Below are 13,995 nucleotides of genomic sequence, written 5' to 3'. Positions count from 1 at the left end.
TCAAAGTAGATGTGCAGAGTTGTGGCAGCTACAGAGGAATTAAGTTAATCAGCCACACAATCAAGCTATGGAAATAGTAGTTGAAGCTAGACTGAGGGCAAAGGTGAACATCTGTGAGCAGCAGTATGGTTTCATTGTCAGAAGGAGCTGCATTGTGTCTTTCTAGATCTGTAGAAAGCTTATGACAGGGTGCCCAGAGAGGAACTGTGGTTTTGTATGAGGAAGTCTGGAGTGGCAGATAAGTATGTTCAAGTGGTGTAGGACATGTATGAGGACTGTAAGACAGTGGTGAGGTGTGCTGTAGGTGGAGTTTAAAGTGGAAGTGGGACTACATCAGGGATCAGCCCTGAGCCCCTTCTTGTTCGCTATGGTAATGGACAGGATGACAGACTAGGTTAAACAGGAATCTCCATGGACTATGATGTTTACAGATGACATTGTAATCTGTAGTGAGAGCAGGGAACAGGTGGAGGAGAAGCTAGAGGTGTGGAAGTTTGCCCTGGAAAGGAGGGGAATGAAGGTTAGCCATAGCAAGACGTAGTATCTGTGTGTGATGTGTGATAGAAAAGTTTCAGCTAAAATTAAAGAAAAGGCTTATAAAACTGTGAGACCAGCGATGTTGTTTGGTCTGGAGACAGTGCCACTGAGGAAAAGACAGGAGGCAGAGCTGGAGGTGGCAGAGATGAAAATGCTGAGGTTCTCTTTGGAAGTGACCAGGATGGATAGAATCAGGAATGAGTACATCAGAGGGACGGCACATGTTAGAGGCTCTGGAGATAAAGTCAGAGAGAGCAGACTGAGATGGTTTGGACATGTCAAGAGGAGAGGTAGTGAGTAAATTGGCAGAAGGATGCTGAGTTTCCAAATGCCGGACAGGAGGTCTAAAGGAAGGCCAAAAGGTTTATAGATGTAGTTAAAGAGAACATGAAGGTACTTGGTGTGAGAGCAGTGGATGCAGAGGACAGGGTTAGATGGAGGCAACTGATTCGCTGTGAAGAACCCTGAAGGGAAAAGCCAAAAGGAAAAGAAGATTTAATTATGAACAAAACATACAGACAATAAGCATATTGCAAGGCACAGTAAGAGAACCGTGTGTCTCTGCAGCTTAACACTGCCTGACTGAACCTTATTATCCACTACGCCCAACATCAACATGTTACAACTAGCATGATGCATGACTTAAACGCTCTAAATTCACTCCATTGGTGTGAATTTGAACGTGCTTGTCTATTTGTGCCCTGGGATTGGCTGGTGACCAGTTCAGGGAGTACCGTACCTCTCACCCTAAAATAGCTGAGATAGGCTCCAGCATGCCCACAGACCATAGTGAGTTTAAGTGGTTAGGAGAATGAATGAATGTACCTCTTATTTCTATTGACACAAACGTACTATGTGCTATACTTTATGGTGACACGTTCATGAGCCCACATACGCGCACAGAGCTCATTTTGTTCCTCTCGGAAAGCACACTGAAATAGCTCATTTAATTAAGGTGACTGTGTATGTGTGCACGACTGCGTGTGTGTGTTTTCCTTCCTTAGCTACATATTTGTTCTGTCTGTCCTGTTTTTTTCCCCCATGATTTTTTAAATTTTTTTACAGTTCATCTATGGTGTCCTTTTTCTCCACAGACATCCATGGTCCTTTATAGTTGTGAAAGGAAAACCATCTTCAGCTGTAGAAGATCATGCTCTCTATGAAGGTAGGAACCTTTTTTTCAGTCTATGCTGTCCAGTGAGTCTATTCCTTTCCAGCATACACAGTGGGAAAAAAATATTGAATTGAGTTAATCCAAAGTGAATATATTAATAATGACCTCATAATTAATTAAAGGTATATTCACTTTGGATTAACTCAATTCAATATTTTTTTCCCAATATATTAATAATGACCTCATAATTAATTAAAGGTATATTCACTTTGGATTAACTTATTTCCAATTGAAGTAATTTTCTTAAGTTGGTCAACAATTAAATTTGTAATCTTAAATTGGTTCAACAATTCTTTTTTTGGATTGTAGACTAACGTATTTTACATTTTTTTGTTTTGTGTTTTGTTAAAAGGGACCAAAGCCTCCTCAGAAGCCCAAAGCTCCTGTGTTTTTCATTTGAGCTATGCAGAGCATTTCACCATCACAGCCAGCAGCCAGTGGTTGCAAGGTATCTCTTCAAACCATTACACTGTAAACTATTGCTTTTCAGACCTCGATGCAAGTTCAGATCAAGCCTGGTATTTTGTTCCAGAGACGTTTGAATTTGGGGAGGGGGGTCGGTTCACGACATATCCATGCTTCCGTTTGTATCTCAGTTTTGTGGTCTCAGTTTTCGGTTTGGTTCGGTATATGTTGACTTTTGGAAAAATCAATAATGTCTTGTAAAGTTAGGTTAAAAGACAATGAGCACAGGAAGTATGTTCACAGCATTATTACATGATGCACATAGACTGACGTGTTTGTACAAACAGCGATTTCAAGTGAGTTGTACTTTCTCCAATGCAAATTCTGTGACGTCTTGGAAGTCCGTCTTAAAGCACATTCTTTTCATACATCTCAATCAATGCAGAATAGTTGTATAGAGTGCCAGACTCCTCCCACTCCACGACCTCACATTGTAAAGCCATGAGTCACAAATAAAAAAAACACAAAATTTAACCTGGAGAGTCTTGTAAACAAAGTTGAGGCCCGAAAAACTATTATTTTTGACATACTGTTCTTGAAAGTCAACAACTCCATGACGAAAAGCTTTCAGTGTATGTTGGTCGTTGCCGATAGTGGCTGAACACAATGTTGAAGGGGCATCAGATTGTGATTGCAACGGCTTAAACTTGAATTTAATAAAAGGTCCGACTGCACAGACAAACTCCGCAACGCTCCCTGTTGAGGCACATCTGCCGCCGCTGATACTAGATGAATGATGCGTGTTAAAGGAACATTGATCAGTTTGTGATCTTGGAGGTTTTAACTTAAAAGAGGCTTGCCCAATCCTGGTCCTCGAGAGCTGGAGTGCTGCAGGTTTTAGGTGTTTGCATCATCCAACGCACCTGATCCTAAAGATCAGGATCGTTATCAGGCTTCTGCAGAGATTGCTGATGAGCTGATTATAGCAATCAGGTTTGTTGGAGTATGGAAACATCTAAAACCTGCAGGACTACGGCCTTCGAGGACCAGGATTTTTTTTTAATACTTTCTTTTTTTAAACATTTTTAGAAGTACAAACATGAGAGGGGGAAGAGGAGGGGAGAAAAAAGGGCTAGAAGGTCACAATAATGATTACGCTTTGTAATTACAAACACTTAGCCTTTTTGCATACTGCAATCATTATTCGAAAAAGGTATGCATCATTGTATGGTAAAGATTCAGGAACCAACCCAAGAAACAATGTAAAAAAAAGAAAATTCAAGTTGGACTCCCCATACAGTGGACATTAATTTTAACGCCATTTCCAAGTAACAATAACTGGGCATGTCTAAAATATATGGGCCTGGTCTGCCTGAGAATAACCGCAATCCCTCCAACATAGAACATCAATAGTGCACAATTTTGACTGTCGCTTGGGTGTAATAAAATAATGGACCAAACTCTTCCAACAAAAATCTCTCCACATAAATGAGTTGGTTGTACAGATTTGAGACCTCCATCCCTCTAACCAGACGTCATCAGGTATCTCCATCCTTATGTGTTTTTCCCATTGATGTTTGATATGGAACTGTACATCATCTTTCAAAACACCAAGGGACCAGTACATAGAGCTGTCCGATGATATGTTTAGGATTTGATCCTTTATAAACATCTTATAAAGGTTCAAATCAGCTTGGGAGGAGTATGCAATTGGGGACATTGTATTTCTTTGACAAAATAATAACGAAGCTAGAGGTACCTGAATAAATCCTGTCTGTTTAAACCACACTTTAGAGACAGAGCCTGGAAGCTTTCAATTAGTCCCTTACTAATTATTCCACAAAGGGCAGTCACACCAAGGTGAGCCCATTGTCTGAATCGATGATCATGTATGGCCGGTTTGAAATGCGGATTGTATGAGGGCCAGCCCAAAACCCCAACCTGCCTATGTAGTGGAAATGACTTAATTACTTGCAGCCATGTTTCATGGATACATTAACACAGGAATTGTTTAACTGCATAACTGTAGTAGTGCAATCCATACATCCAAGAGCAGTTTATATTGGGGTTTTAATCAATGAGAATTCTAACCCCTTCCATTTAGCCTCAAAAGACTTGGTACATCAGAGTACTAGCGGTCTTAGCTGGCCTGCAATGTAACGCCTGAGGCAGGGCAATGCCATGCCTCCACCGTCCCTAGGTAACTGCAGGAAAGAGTACTTGATACGAGGTCTTTTTGAGTTTCATACAAATCTGGATATAAGCTTGTCCCATTCTCTAATCTGACTCAGTGGGACCTCAGCTGGTAAAGCAGTGAATAGATACAATAGCTTGGGAAGCATAATCATTTTAATCGATCTTATCCTATTGCCAATATCCAAATAGAGCACAACCCATCGGTCTAAATCATATATTTGTTTGGTGATGTGTTTATAATTTACGGCAAACAGAGAGGACAGATCCTTTGGCAGGAACACTCCTAGATAATGGATACACGATTTGCACCAATCAAAGTTGTAACTCTCGGTTAACTCAGGAGTAGTAGAGATGTTAAATGCTAGAGTCTGTGTTTTCTGAACATTCAGTGATTAACCCGAAAGATGGACGCTCAAAATTCATTGATGCACCTACCTCTGGTTTACAGACGTTTAAAGGGAAAGTCAAGTAAAAAATGTTATTTACAGGAATATATTTTTACTATACAAGGTCATCTTGCTGGTCGGATTCAACCCCTTTGCGGGCCTTATCTGGCCCACAGGCCATACGTTTGACACCCATGAATTAGCCACTTCTGATCTTTCATCTGATTGCCATTTTATGAAAGTAATTCCCCAGTCATACACAAATTTCTTGACAACAGCCTATATGCTCTGTGGGCAGCCTACCCAATGTCATTTTTCTATAAACGTGGGTTCCACAGCGGCAGAATTTTTTTTCAAAGCAATTATTTCCTTGCAGACATGAACACCTTATACTGTTCCCATCTCCTGGCCCTTTTAGAAACATACAGCAATCATCGGAGCATAAGTGCCTGGTCGTCTTCGTGCTTGTGATGTCACATGTGATCACGCGAGAACTTTCCCCTCAGAGGACAGGATTCTTGACCAGTGGTAGAATATAACCTTTATGTGTATGGAAAGCTGTAATGAGATTATCTGAGCACATCACGTACAATATGACCAAAATTGTTAAATGCCCGCTTTTTTATCTTTATGTGGTGGGTCTGAATCTTTTAAGATTTGAAAAATTTGTGTTTTGTATCCAGGGATGTCATTTCCTTAATTTTTGCTTAAATGTTGTGGCTTTTGTTATTTGTCTGATTTTGTTGTTATTTTAGTTGTTTACTTTGTTGAATTATTTGCTATAACCCGAACAGGGTTTCAGGGTGAATTTAAGTGGTACATTTTGACGAGGAATAAGGGGTGAGACTAGGTAAGTTGTTTGACTTCTTCCTACACTCTTTTCTAACAGAATCTTGTTTTGAAATTGAATACTGGTAGAACAAAAATGCTGCTAGAGCAAAAATTTGATTTTATCTTGTTGTATATGTACAAATGTATACATATATGTATTTTTATTTTCAAATAAAGTTTGTCTATACGCAACTGCAAGATCTCCCCTTGCGGAATATGTAGTCCACGCATGCGATATATGCAATTGGACACTGCCCTGCACCTCCCAGTCGTGTATCCATGTGTGACAACTAGTCGTGACGCGCAGTCAGAGGGGTACTATTAAAATATTTTTAAGATTATAATTATAACTAGAAAAATTCCCGCGGAAATTTTGAATGGGACTGCTGACTCTTGCAAGGTGGAAACACGCATGTAGTACTTGTAGACATAGTAGTAGTAGTATAGTAGTAGCACTTACATACCTAATCAATTGGCCAAAATGGCCGCCGCCCTGAGCGAGCAGAGTGGCGAAAATCCTGGGTGTACCTAATTGATTGGCCAAGATGGCCGCCGCCCTGGGCGAGCGGAGTGGCGAGAATCCTGGGCGTACCTAATGAATTGGCCAAGATGGCCGCCGACCCGGGTGGGCGAGGGGGAGAGAGTCCTTGCCGTACCTAATTAATTGGCCAAGATGGCCGCCGCCCTGGGTGGGCAGAGTGGCGGTAATCCAGGGTGTACCTAATTAATTGGCTAAAATGGCCGCCGCCCTGGGAATCCTGGGTGTACCTAATTAATTGGCCAAGATGGCCGCCGCCCTGGGCGAGCGGAGTGGCGAGAATCCTGGGTGTACCTAATTAATTGACCAAGATGGCCACCGCCCTGGGCGAGCGGAGTGGCGAGAATCCTGGGCGTACCTAATTAATTGGCCAAGATGACCGCCACCCTGGGCGAGCGTGGTGGCGAGAATCCTGGGTGTACCTAATTAATTGGCCAAGATGGCCGCCGCCCTGGGCGAGCGGAGTGGCGAGAATCCTGGGCATACCTAATAAATTGGCCAAGATGGCTGCCGACCCGTGTGAGCGAGGGGGAGAGAGTCCTTGCCGTACCTAATTAATTGGCCAAAATGGCCGCCGCCCTGGGCGAGCGGAGTGGCGAGAATCCTGGGCGTACCTAATAAATTGGCCAAGATGGCCGCCGACCCGGGTGGGCGAGGGGGAGAGAGTCCTTGCCGTACTTAATTAATTGGCCAAAATTGCCGCCGCCCTGGGCGAGCAGAGTGGCGAGTATCCTGGGCGTGTCTAATTAATTGGCCAAGATGACCGCCGCCCTGGGCGAGCGTAGTGGCGAGAATCCTGGGTGTACCTAATCAATTGGCCAAGATGGCCGCCCGTACATAGGCCAAGCCTTGAGTACACCAAGAAAAAAAGGGGTTGAGTTGAGATGAGCGAGATGATTGGCTGAGGCAGTTGCTATGCAGACGTGAGAGACCAGGCAGTATAGCTAAAAAAAGCACTATTTAAATAGCAGTCCATTCCATTGCCTTTAAAAAATAATAATAATAATCTTGTGTATGTTTTTTTTTTTTAAATGTATTTTTTATTTTTTATTTAAATGAGCTGTACAGTATAAAATTCAAACGATTGAAATCGGTCAAGAAATGTGGAAGTTTACCATAATCGACATCAACTAAAAATATCTTACTGTCACTTTAAGAGCGCACACGCATTTGATTAGAACTTGTTGGACACACTTGAATTCACGCACCCACATTGCATTGAGATTGAATGAGAGACGCACACCTCAAAGAAGAGCCTCCCACGACTTAACTCTTCAAGATACAGAAGAAAAGAAGAAAGAAGAAGAAAAAGAAAAGCTTGTTAGAACGGCAAGGGTTTGGGGAACACGAGCATGTTCTCATTTTTTTAATCGGATGAAAAATGACCAAATGAGAGCAGGTTGAAAACTTATGATTTATCCAAAATGAAGAGGAAAAAGTCGCCCAAATTAACATGGGAGAGATAGGCGAGAGAGTCCAACTTCTACTCGCTTAAAGGGAAAATAAAGGTACTAAATGACACCTTAGCCAAATAAAAGTTAGTTTGTCTGAAAGAAGACACTCGTGCCTACAAAATGTGAGATTTTGACGCCTAGTGAGAAAAGATTGTGGCCATGGTGACGAGTTGAAGTGAAATTTTTTCAATTTGTTTGATTATTTTGTTCCCGGCACTCTAAGGCTAACTAGAAAAATTCCTGCGGAAATTTTGAATGGGACTGCTGACTCTTTGAAATGAGCTGAACAGTTTAAAATTTAAACCACTGGAATCGGTCAAGAAATGTGGAAGTTAACCATAATCAACGTCAACTAAAAGTATCTCACTGTCCCTGAAAATGTATTTCAAAAAATGTAAATGAGCTGAACAGTTTAAAATTTAAATGACTGGAATCGGTCAAGAAATGTGGAAGTTAACCATAATCTAAAAATATGTCACTGTCACTTTAAGAGCGCACATACATTTTTGACTTGGAGCCGTCACGCGCCCCACATTCCATTGAGATTGCATGAGAGAAGCACCCCTTCAACAAAAGCGTCTCACGACTTAACGGTTGAAGATACAGATTCAAGAAATGACTCGTTAGAACGGCAAGGGTTTGGGGAACACGAGCATGTTCTCATTTTCTTAATCGGATAAAAAATGACCAAATGAGAGCAGGTTGAAAACTTATGATTTATCAGAAATGGAGAGAGGAAGGCGCCTGAAATTAACATGTAAAAGACAGGCGAATTAGTCCGACTTCTCTTGCTTAAGGTGAAAATAAAGGTACTAAATGACACCTTAGCCAAATAAAAGTTAGTTTGTCTGAAAGAAGACACTCGTGACTACAAAATGTGAGAATTTGACGTCTAGTGACAAAAGATTGTGGCCATGGTGACGAGTTGAAGTGAAGCTTTTGACTTTTGGCAAGAGATCTACCAAATTTGCAGATCCACTAGAGGGCGTGTAATAGGAAACGCCCTAGGTCCGTGGAACACCTAGTGATGCATGGTGCGGTCTACCAAACTAAAATGTGCCCGTTTTTACGCCAAATGCAGTCTACTTTCTGTGAACGAAATATTAAGACTGTTGGGGGCGCGGCAGCTTCATGTGCCAGAACACCCAGAGAAACAACATTGCTCCAAACATGGTAGACTAGACTTGTGCCTGCATCAAAATTAAGGTACATCCATTTTTACACCAAGCGCACGGCTGCCAGTCTACCAAAATAGAGCCCCCAAGACTTACATGCAAAAGGCTGTTAAAATCAATTGTCGTGGCCACAATGACATTGCCATGCGTCTAATTATGTTATATATAGGGCAACCCACATCAAATGTGTTACCGGTCGCACACTTCGTACATTTCAACGTCCTGCTTCTGTGTATACCATATGAAAGGGACAGGCAAATAAATCCCAGCTGCACTTTTATTGTAATGCACAAATTTTCCAAGAATACAGTATTTAAGATGGCATAGATGTAAATGAAATCTGACATTCAATCCCACTTTGTGTATTTGTGTCTCGCAGAGGCTGAGTGGACAGAATGGTTTGACAGGGATGATGAAAGAGGATCTGGTGACTGGGAGAAACTGACAGATCTGCGTGAGGCCTATCCGGACCGTCTGTGTAACAGTCCTCTGAACATTCAGGTAAATCCTGTACATGCATACAATTTGTATCCTATATCTTAATCAGAAATTTGAGGATCATTAATAATTACAGGATGTGCTGTTTTTTTCTAAAAACAAAACAAAAGTACCTCAAGCATTGCCAATTCACCAAAGCATACAACCTTAATTAACAGCAAATACCATTTGCCTTTAGGTACAGGGTTCTATATTTTTTGATTACCAGCCAATGTGGCAGGTAACTCTCTAAAGTTACCTGACAAAAGGAATTTCCACCGACCAATAGCTCTGCTGCTTTTTTTTTAATTTACCTTCCTCACACTACTATCTCTGTTCATTTCTCGCAATGGTTGCACTCTAGACCAGGGGTGGGAAAACTCGGTCCTCGAGGGCTGGAGTCCTGCAAGTTTTGGATGTTTCCCCTCTACAACAAAGCTGGTATCTTGCTCAGTCTGTTTTTTTGTTTGTTTTCTTCTTCTTCTTTTTTTTTTTTTTTACGTTGCTAGCGCTAATGGTACCGGAGTTAGGGTGATTTGAAAAACTTTGCTTGCTGATGAGCTGATCATAATCAGCTCATCAGCAAGCTCTGCATAAGAGTGATAATGATCCTGTTGATTGGAAGCAGCTTGTCTTTGAAGAGGGAAACCTCCAAAACCTGCAGGACTCTGGCCTTCGAGGAACGAGTTTGCCCGCCCCTGTTCTTGACTGCAGCATGAAATACCAGCTTTCAAATAGCCAATGGGCGTATTTAACATCACGGCACAGTATTTATTAGAAATGTAGAAGTCACTGAGTTTGGACGCTTTTGGTTCAGATTCTGGTTTCTCGCCTCAATTTTACTTCCTAATGATGAAAGAGCTAACCAGTGGTTTGTTTGTTTTTTGATGAAATCATATGAACTTCTGTTTTCAATTGTTCCGTAATTTAATGAACTGTTTGCTATGAGTTTCTCAAAGCGCTTAACCAGTATATTGAAGGGTCCGTATCATGTAAAAAAAACAACTTTTTGGAGCTTTGAACCATGTTAAAATGCTAATTCCTCACCAAAACACCCCCAAAGTGGTGTTTTCCTCTGTTCACCGATCTCTGAGCACCGTAGGTCATTTCTTCTCTCCGAGGACCAGCCCCTCCCACCCAAGAAAATGAGCGGGTCCACACGCCCACTTTCTCTGAGAAATCCATGCTCGCAGGATAGTGAGAAATATAGCCTTTATCAGTAAACATTATACCACATATCTCACTTTGATGAAATGGACATAATGAGATGCATGAGGACATCTTGGATATTAAAGATCCCTATATTAAGCGTGAGGAGTACTTTTGCAACAGCAGATCCTATCCTGACAGTGTTGGTCTGCAGCCAGGTACTCTTGGGCAGTAGCTTCCCATTAGGCTAAGCAATCTTATCCTTCACATTTGCAATGCCAAAGTGCAATGATAATTGGCCATCTTAAATTTCCAGAAAGTTTCCAGACGTGCTGCGGCTGACGCTTGTGTAAACTACAAGTGCAAACTTTGCAGTGATTAATATATAGTAATATATATGGTAGTGGGTAGCATGCTCACCCTGAAAGCAGAAGGTCCCACACAGTGCTTTTTTTTTTTTCCTCCACTACAATTTGTTGCAGTCCTCAGTGGCAAACGAGCCGTTTTGTTTCAAATGTTTATTGAAGAATTGAACATCCATCCAATTTCCACATTTAACCCTCAAAATGTGAACCTGTCGTCCCCAACAGGAAAATACGCATGTTTTTCAAATCACCGTAACTCCGGTACCATTAGCGCTAGCAACGTAAAAAAAAAAAAGAAGAAGAAGAAGAAAACAAACAAAAAAACAGACTGACTGCTATAATAGTAGTATCTAAAGTGTCTTAAAGAAGACACGGTGGTACTGCAGCGGCTTGCCGGTCTCGCTGCGGCCTCTAAGCCACTTGTAGGAGTGTGCGAACGAGGCGCTGGCCGGGAGGCCAGCAGGCAGCCTTCAAGACTACCTGCCGCGACGGATTGTGGGGCGTCTTGGTGGCGCCGGTGCATTCACTCGCGGCCTCCCCGCTGCTGGAGGGAGACCGGCGGGCCGCTAGGTCGGTCAGTTTCTGGAGAGCTCCAGAGTTTTGTGAGTGGTGCGCACAGCAGTCGGCTAGGACGAGAAAGGTGCGGCAGCCACACGGAGAGAGGCGGGGTTTTACTGAACCGGGCGTCTTACTTCCGGGTTAGAAAAATAGCAAGCAAAATAACTCGCCAAATCGCCATGGTGTCAAAGGTAAGATTTAATCATATATATGCCTATAGTTAATGGTGGAAGGGGTTAAAATAGTGTGATATTGACCCTTTAACATCAAACCTATGAACATGATTTTTTCACAAGAAGAGAGCTTTATTTTTGAGAACCTCAAGAATATGCAATCATGCATACTAAAACCATGTTCTTGAACACCTATTGATGGGCTAATCCAGTGTTGACAAACACAAAGCTGCATTTGAGGGTTATGCTGAATATAATGCATGTACGTGTGTATATGGTGTGTATTTTATGAGTTAAATGTTAGCATGGTAATTTGCATTTGTGTGTAACTTGTCCCACTGTTTGAAGCTGCTCCATGCAGCAATTTTGCCCAAAAGTATATTGCTTTATTATTTGTCCATGTATGACTCAAACATTTTCTAACTAGCAGAAAACAACTTAGCTGTTCACAACGGGTACTCCTGCAAGCTTCTGGCCAACAGTTAGACTATATTCGGGTTCAAATTTTCGGACCTCTGTCTGCAGATGTGTCATGTGCGTAGTGTGTATGTGAAGAAGGGAGTGTGCAGTTTCATTTTTCGGCCACACATGACAGTAGCGATTCAAATTCAATTCCCTCCAATTGAGCAGCTTACATTTCCAGTTAGTTTAACTTGTTTTCTTAATTTCGACACTCACCCAATTCTGGCTTTGATCCGGTCGGTGTGTTCTTTGATATTTATGACATGTTGTTGCACCAGCAACATTTTGTGGTAACCTGGGTATAGAGTGACTAACTGTCCCGTGTAGCGTGTGCACGCACGCCGTTTGAAGCTCAATTCATCATCCCGTAAATTGGAGTCGTGGCCCACAAAATCAGTGCTTGCCCTAATAATAATAATAATAATGGTAATTTTTAAAAACTAATGAGGGTTCGGTGTGATTCTGTCAGCTGTAACCACGACAACAACAAGGCGTAGCCACGGACTTTCAGAAGTACAGTAAGTCCGCCTGTGTGAGTAGTAGGGATGGGTACCTTTCACATTTGAACCGGTATTGTTCCAAGACTCGGTACCTGGGAATCGATACCAGTACTCAACGGTACCAATTTTCTGTACTTTTGTACTCTCTCTCTCTCTTTTATTTATATTTAATTTATTTGGGTGTTAGCAAATATGTTCATCATTGTTTATTTAATAGTAAAATCTTTTGAAAAATCTATTTCACAATTACCTTTCAATATGTAAAACATTGAAAAATAAAATTTCATTCAAATGTGCAAGAGAGGAATACTAAAAAACTAGAAAAATTCCCGTGGAAATTTTGAATGGGACTGCTGACTCTTGCAAGGTGGAAAGACGCATGTAGTACTTGTAGCAATAGTAGTAGTAGTATAGTAGTAGCAAGTACTTGTAGTAAGTAGTAGTAAGTAGTACTTGTACTAATATAAGTAGTACTTGTAGTTGTAGTAATTTTAATAGTAGTTAAATGGCCAAGAGGGCCGCCGACCCAGGTGAGCGAGGGGGAGGGAGTCCTTGGCGTACCTAATCAATTGGCCAAGATGGCCGCCGACCCGGGTGGGCGAGGGGGAGAGAGTCCTTGGCGTACCTAATCAATTGGCCAAGATGGCCGCCGCCCTGGGCGAGCAGAGTGGCGAGAATCCTGGGCGTACCTAATCAATTGGCTAAGATGCCCGCCGACCCGGGTGGGCGAGGGGGAGAGAGTCCTTGGCGTACCTAATTATTATTTTTATTTATTTTTTTATTTTTTTTGGGAGATCTCAGTATTGATCATTTGAAATGTCATCATCATTGTTCTCCCTTCTTTTTTTTTTTGTATGTGTGTTTGTGCGTGCGTGTGTGTGTGTGCGTGCGTGCATGCGTGCGTGAGAAAGAAAAAAAAAAAAAAGAATTCCCATACCGGTCACCTAAACTGAACACTTCAAAATCCAGCCAGAGTCGTGGGGCTGCCAGGAGACCCGAAGGGGGACCAAAGAAAAGAAAGAAAAGCGAAGCCCAGCACCGACCAGACACCACCCACCGGGCCACTAACCTTCACCAACCCCAGAGACATCTAAACTCCAACAAATCAGGGAAACCTCAAGGGCCCAAAGGAGAAACTGAGGAAAGGTAGAAAGGACAGACGAAGCAGAGTGAGATCCACAGACACCAGCCTCCACCGAATCAATGACCTGAGGGAGAAACAAATTGTGTCTGATTCTCGATAGATGCTGGTGTGGTGGATCTAGCATGCATGAAAATCTCCACCAAAGAGGGGAGCCGTCGATCCCCGCCAGGACAGAGCAAGCGCAACACCTCAGGGCCCCCCAGGCCGCGGCCACGCCAAAGGACGACCCCCGGGCCCCGCCCACCAAAACCCCCACCCACCCCACCGGGACCCCGGCGGGGCTCGCCCCCCGGATACCGGGGCGCGCCCGAAGTGCCCGGAGGCCCACCGGAGCGGGGTGGGCACAACACCAATCCCGCCCACCCCCCCAGCCCCCGGAGCGCCGAGACCCGGGCCACGGATGGAACCCCCGGCCTAGGGGAGGGGGAGGAGGGCGGACAGGGGAGGGGGAGGGGACGGGGGAAGGAGACG

At 42.9% G+C, this 13,995-nt stretch overlaps 1 protein-coding gene across 5 annotated transcripts in view; it reads left to right on the top strand.

Moving 5' to 3' along the window:
• Nucleotides 1–13,995, top strand: part of cemip (cell migration inducing hyaluronidase 1) — a 203,186-nt gene that overhangs the window by 65,160 nt on the left and 124,031 nt on the right. For all 5 annotated transcript variants that reach the window (XM_077563841.1, XM_077563842.1, XM_077563838.1 and 2 more), the window contains 3 exons: nucleotides 1,632–1,702; nucleotides 2,064–2,159; nucleotides 9,076–9,197. In XM_077563841.1, the coding sequence (XP_077419967.1) occupies nucleotides 1,632–1,702; nucleotides 2,064–2,159; nucleotides 9,076–9,197 (289 nt within the window). The remainder of the gene's footprint in view (nucleotides 1–1,631; nucleotides 1,703–2,063; nucleotides 2,160–9,075; nucleotides 9,198–13,995) is intronic.

This window comes from Vanacampus margaritifer, chromosome 4, assembly GCF_051991255.1.
Source record: "Vanacampus margaritifer isolate UIUO_Vmar chromosome 4, RoL_Vmar_1.0, whole genome shotgun sequence".
Classification (NCBI taxonomy): domain Eukaryota; kingdom Metazoa; phylum Chordata; class Actinopteri; order Syngnathiformes; family Syngnathidae; genus Vanacampus; species Vanacampus margaritifer.
This window is presented reverse-complemented; position numbering and strand designations above follow the sequence as displayed.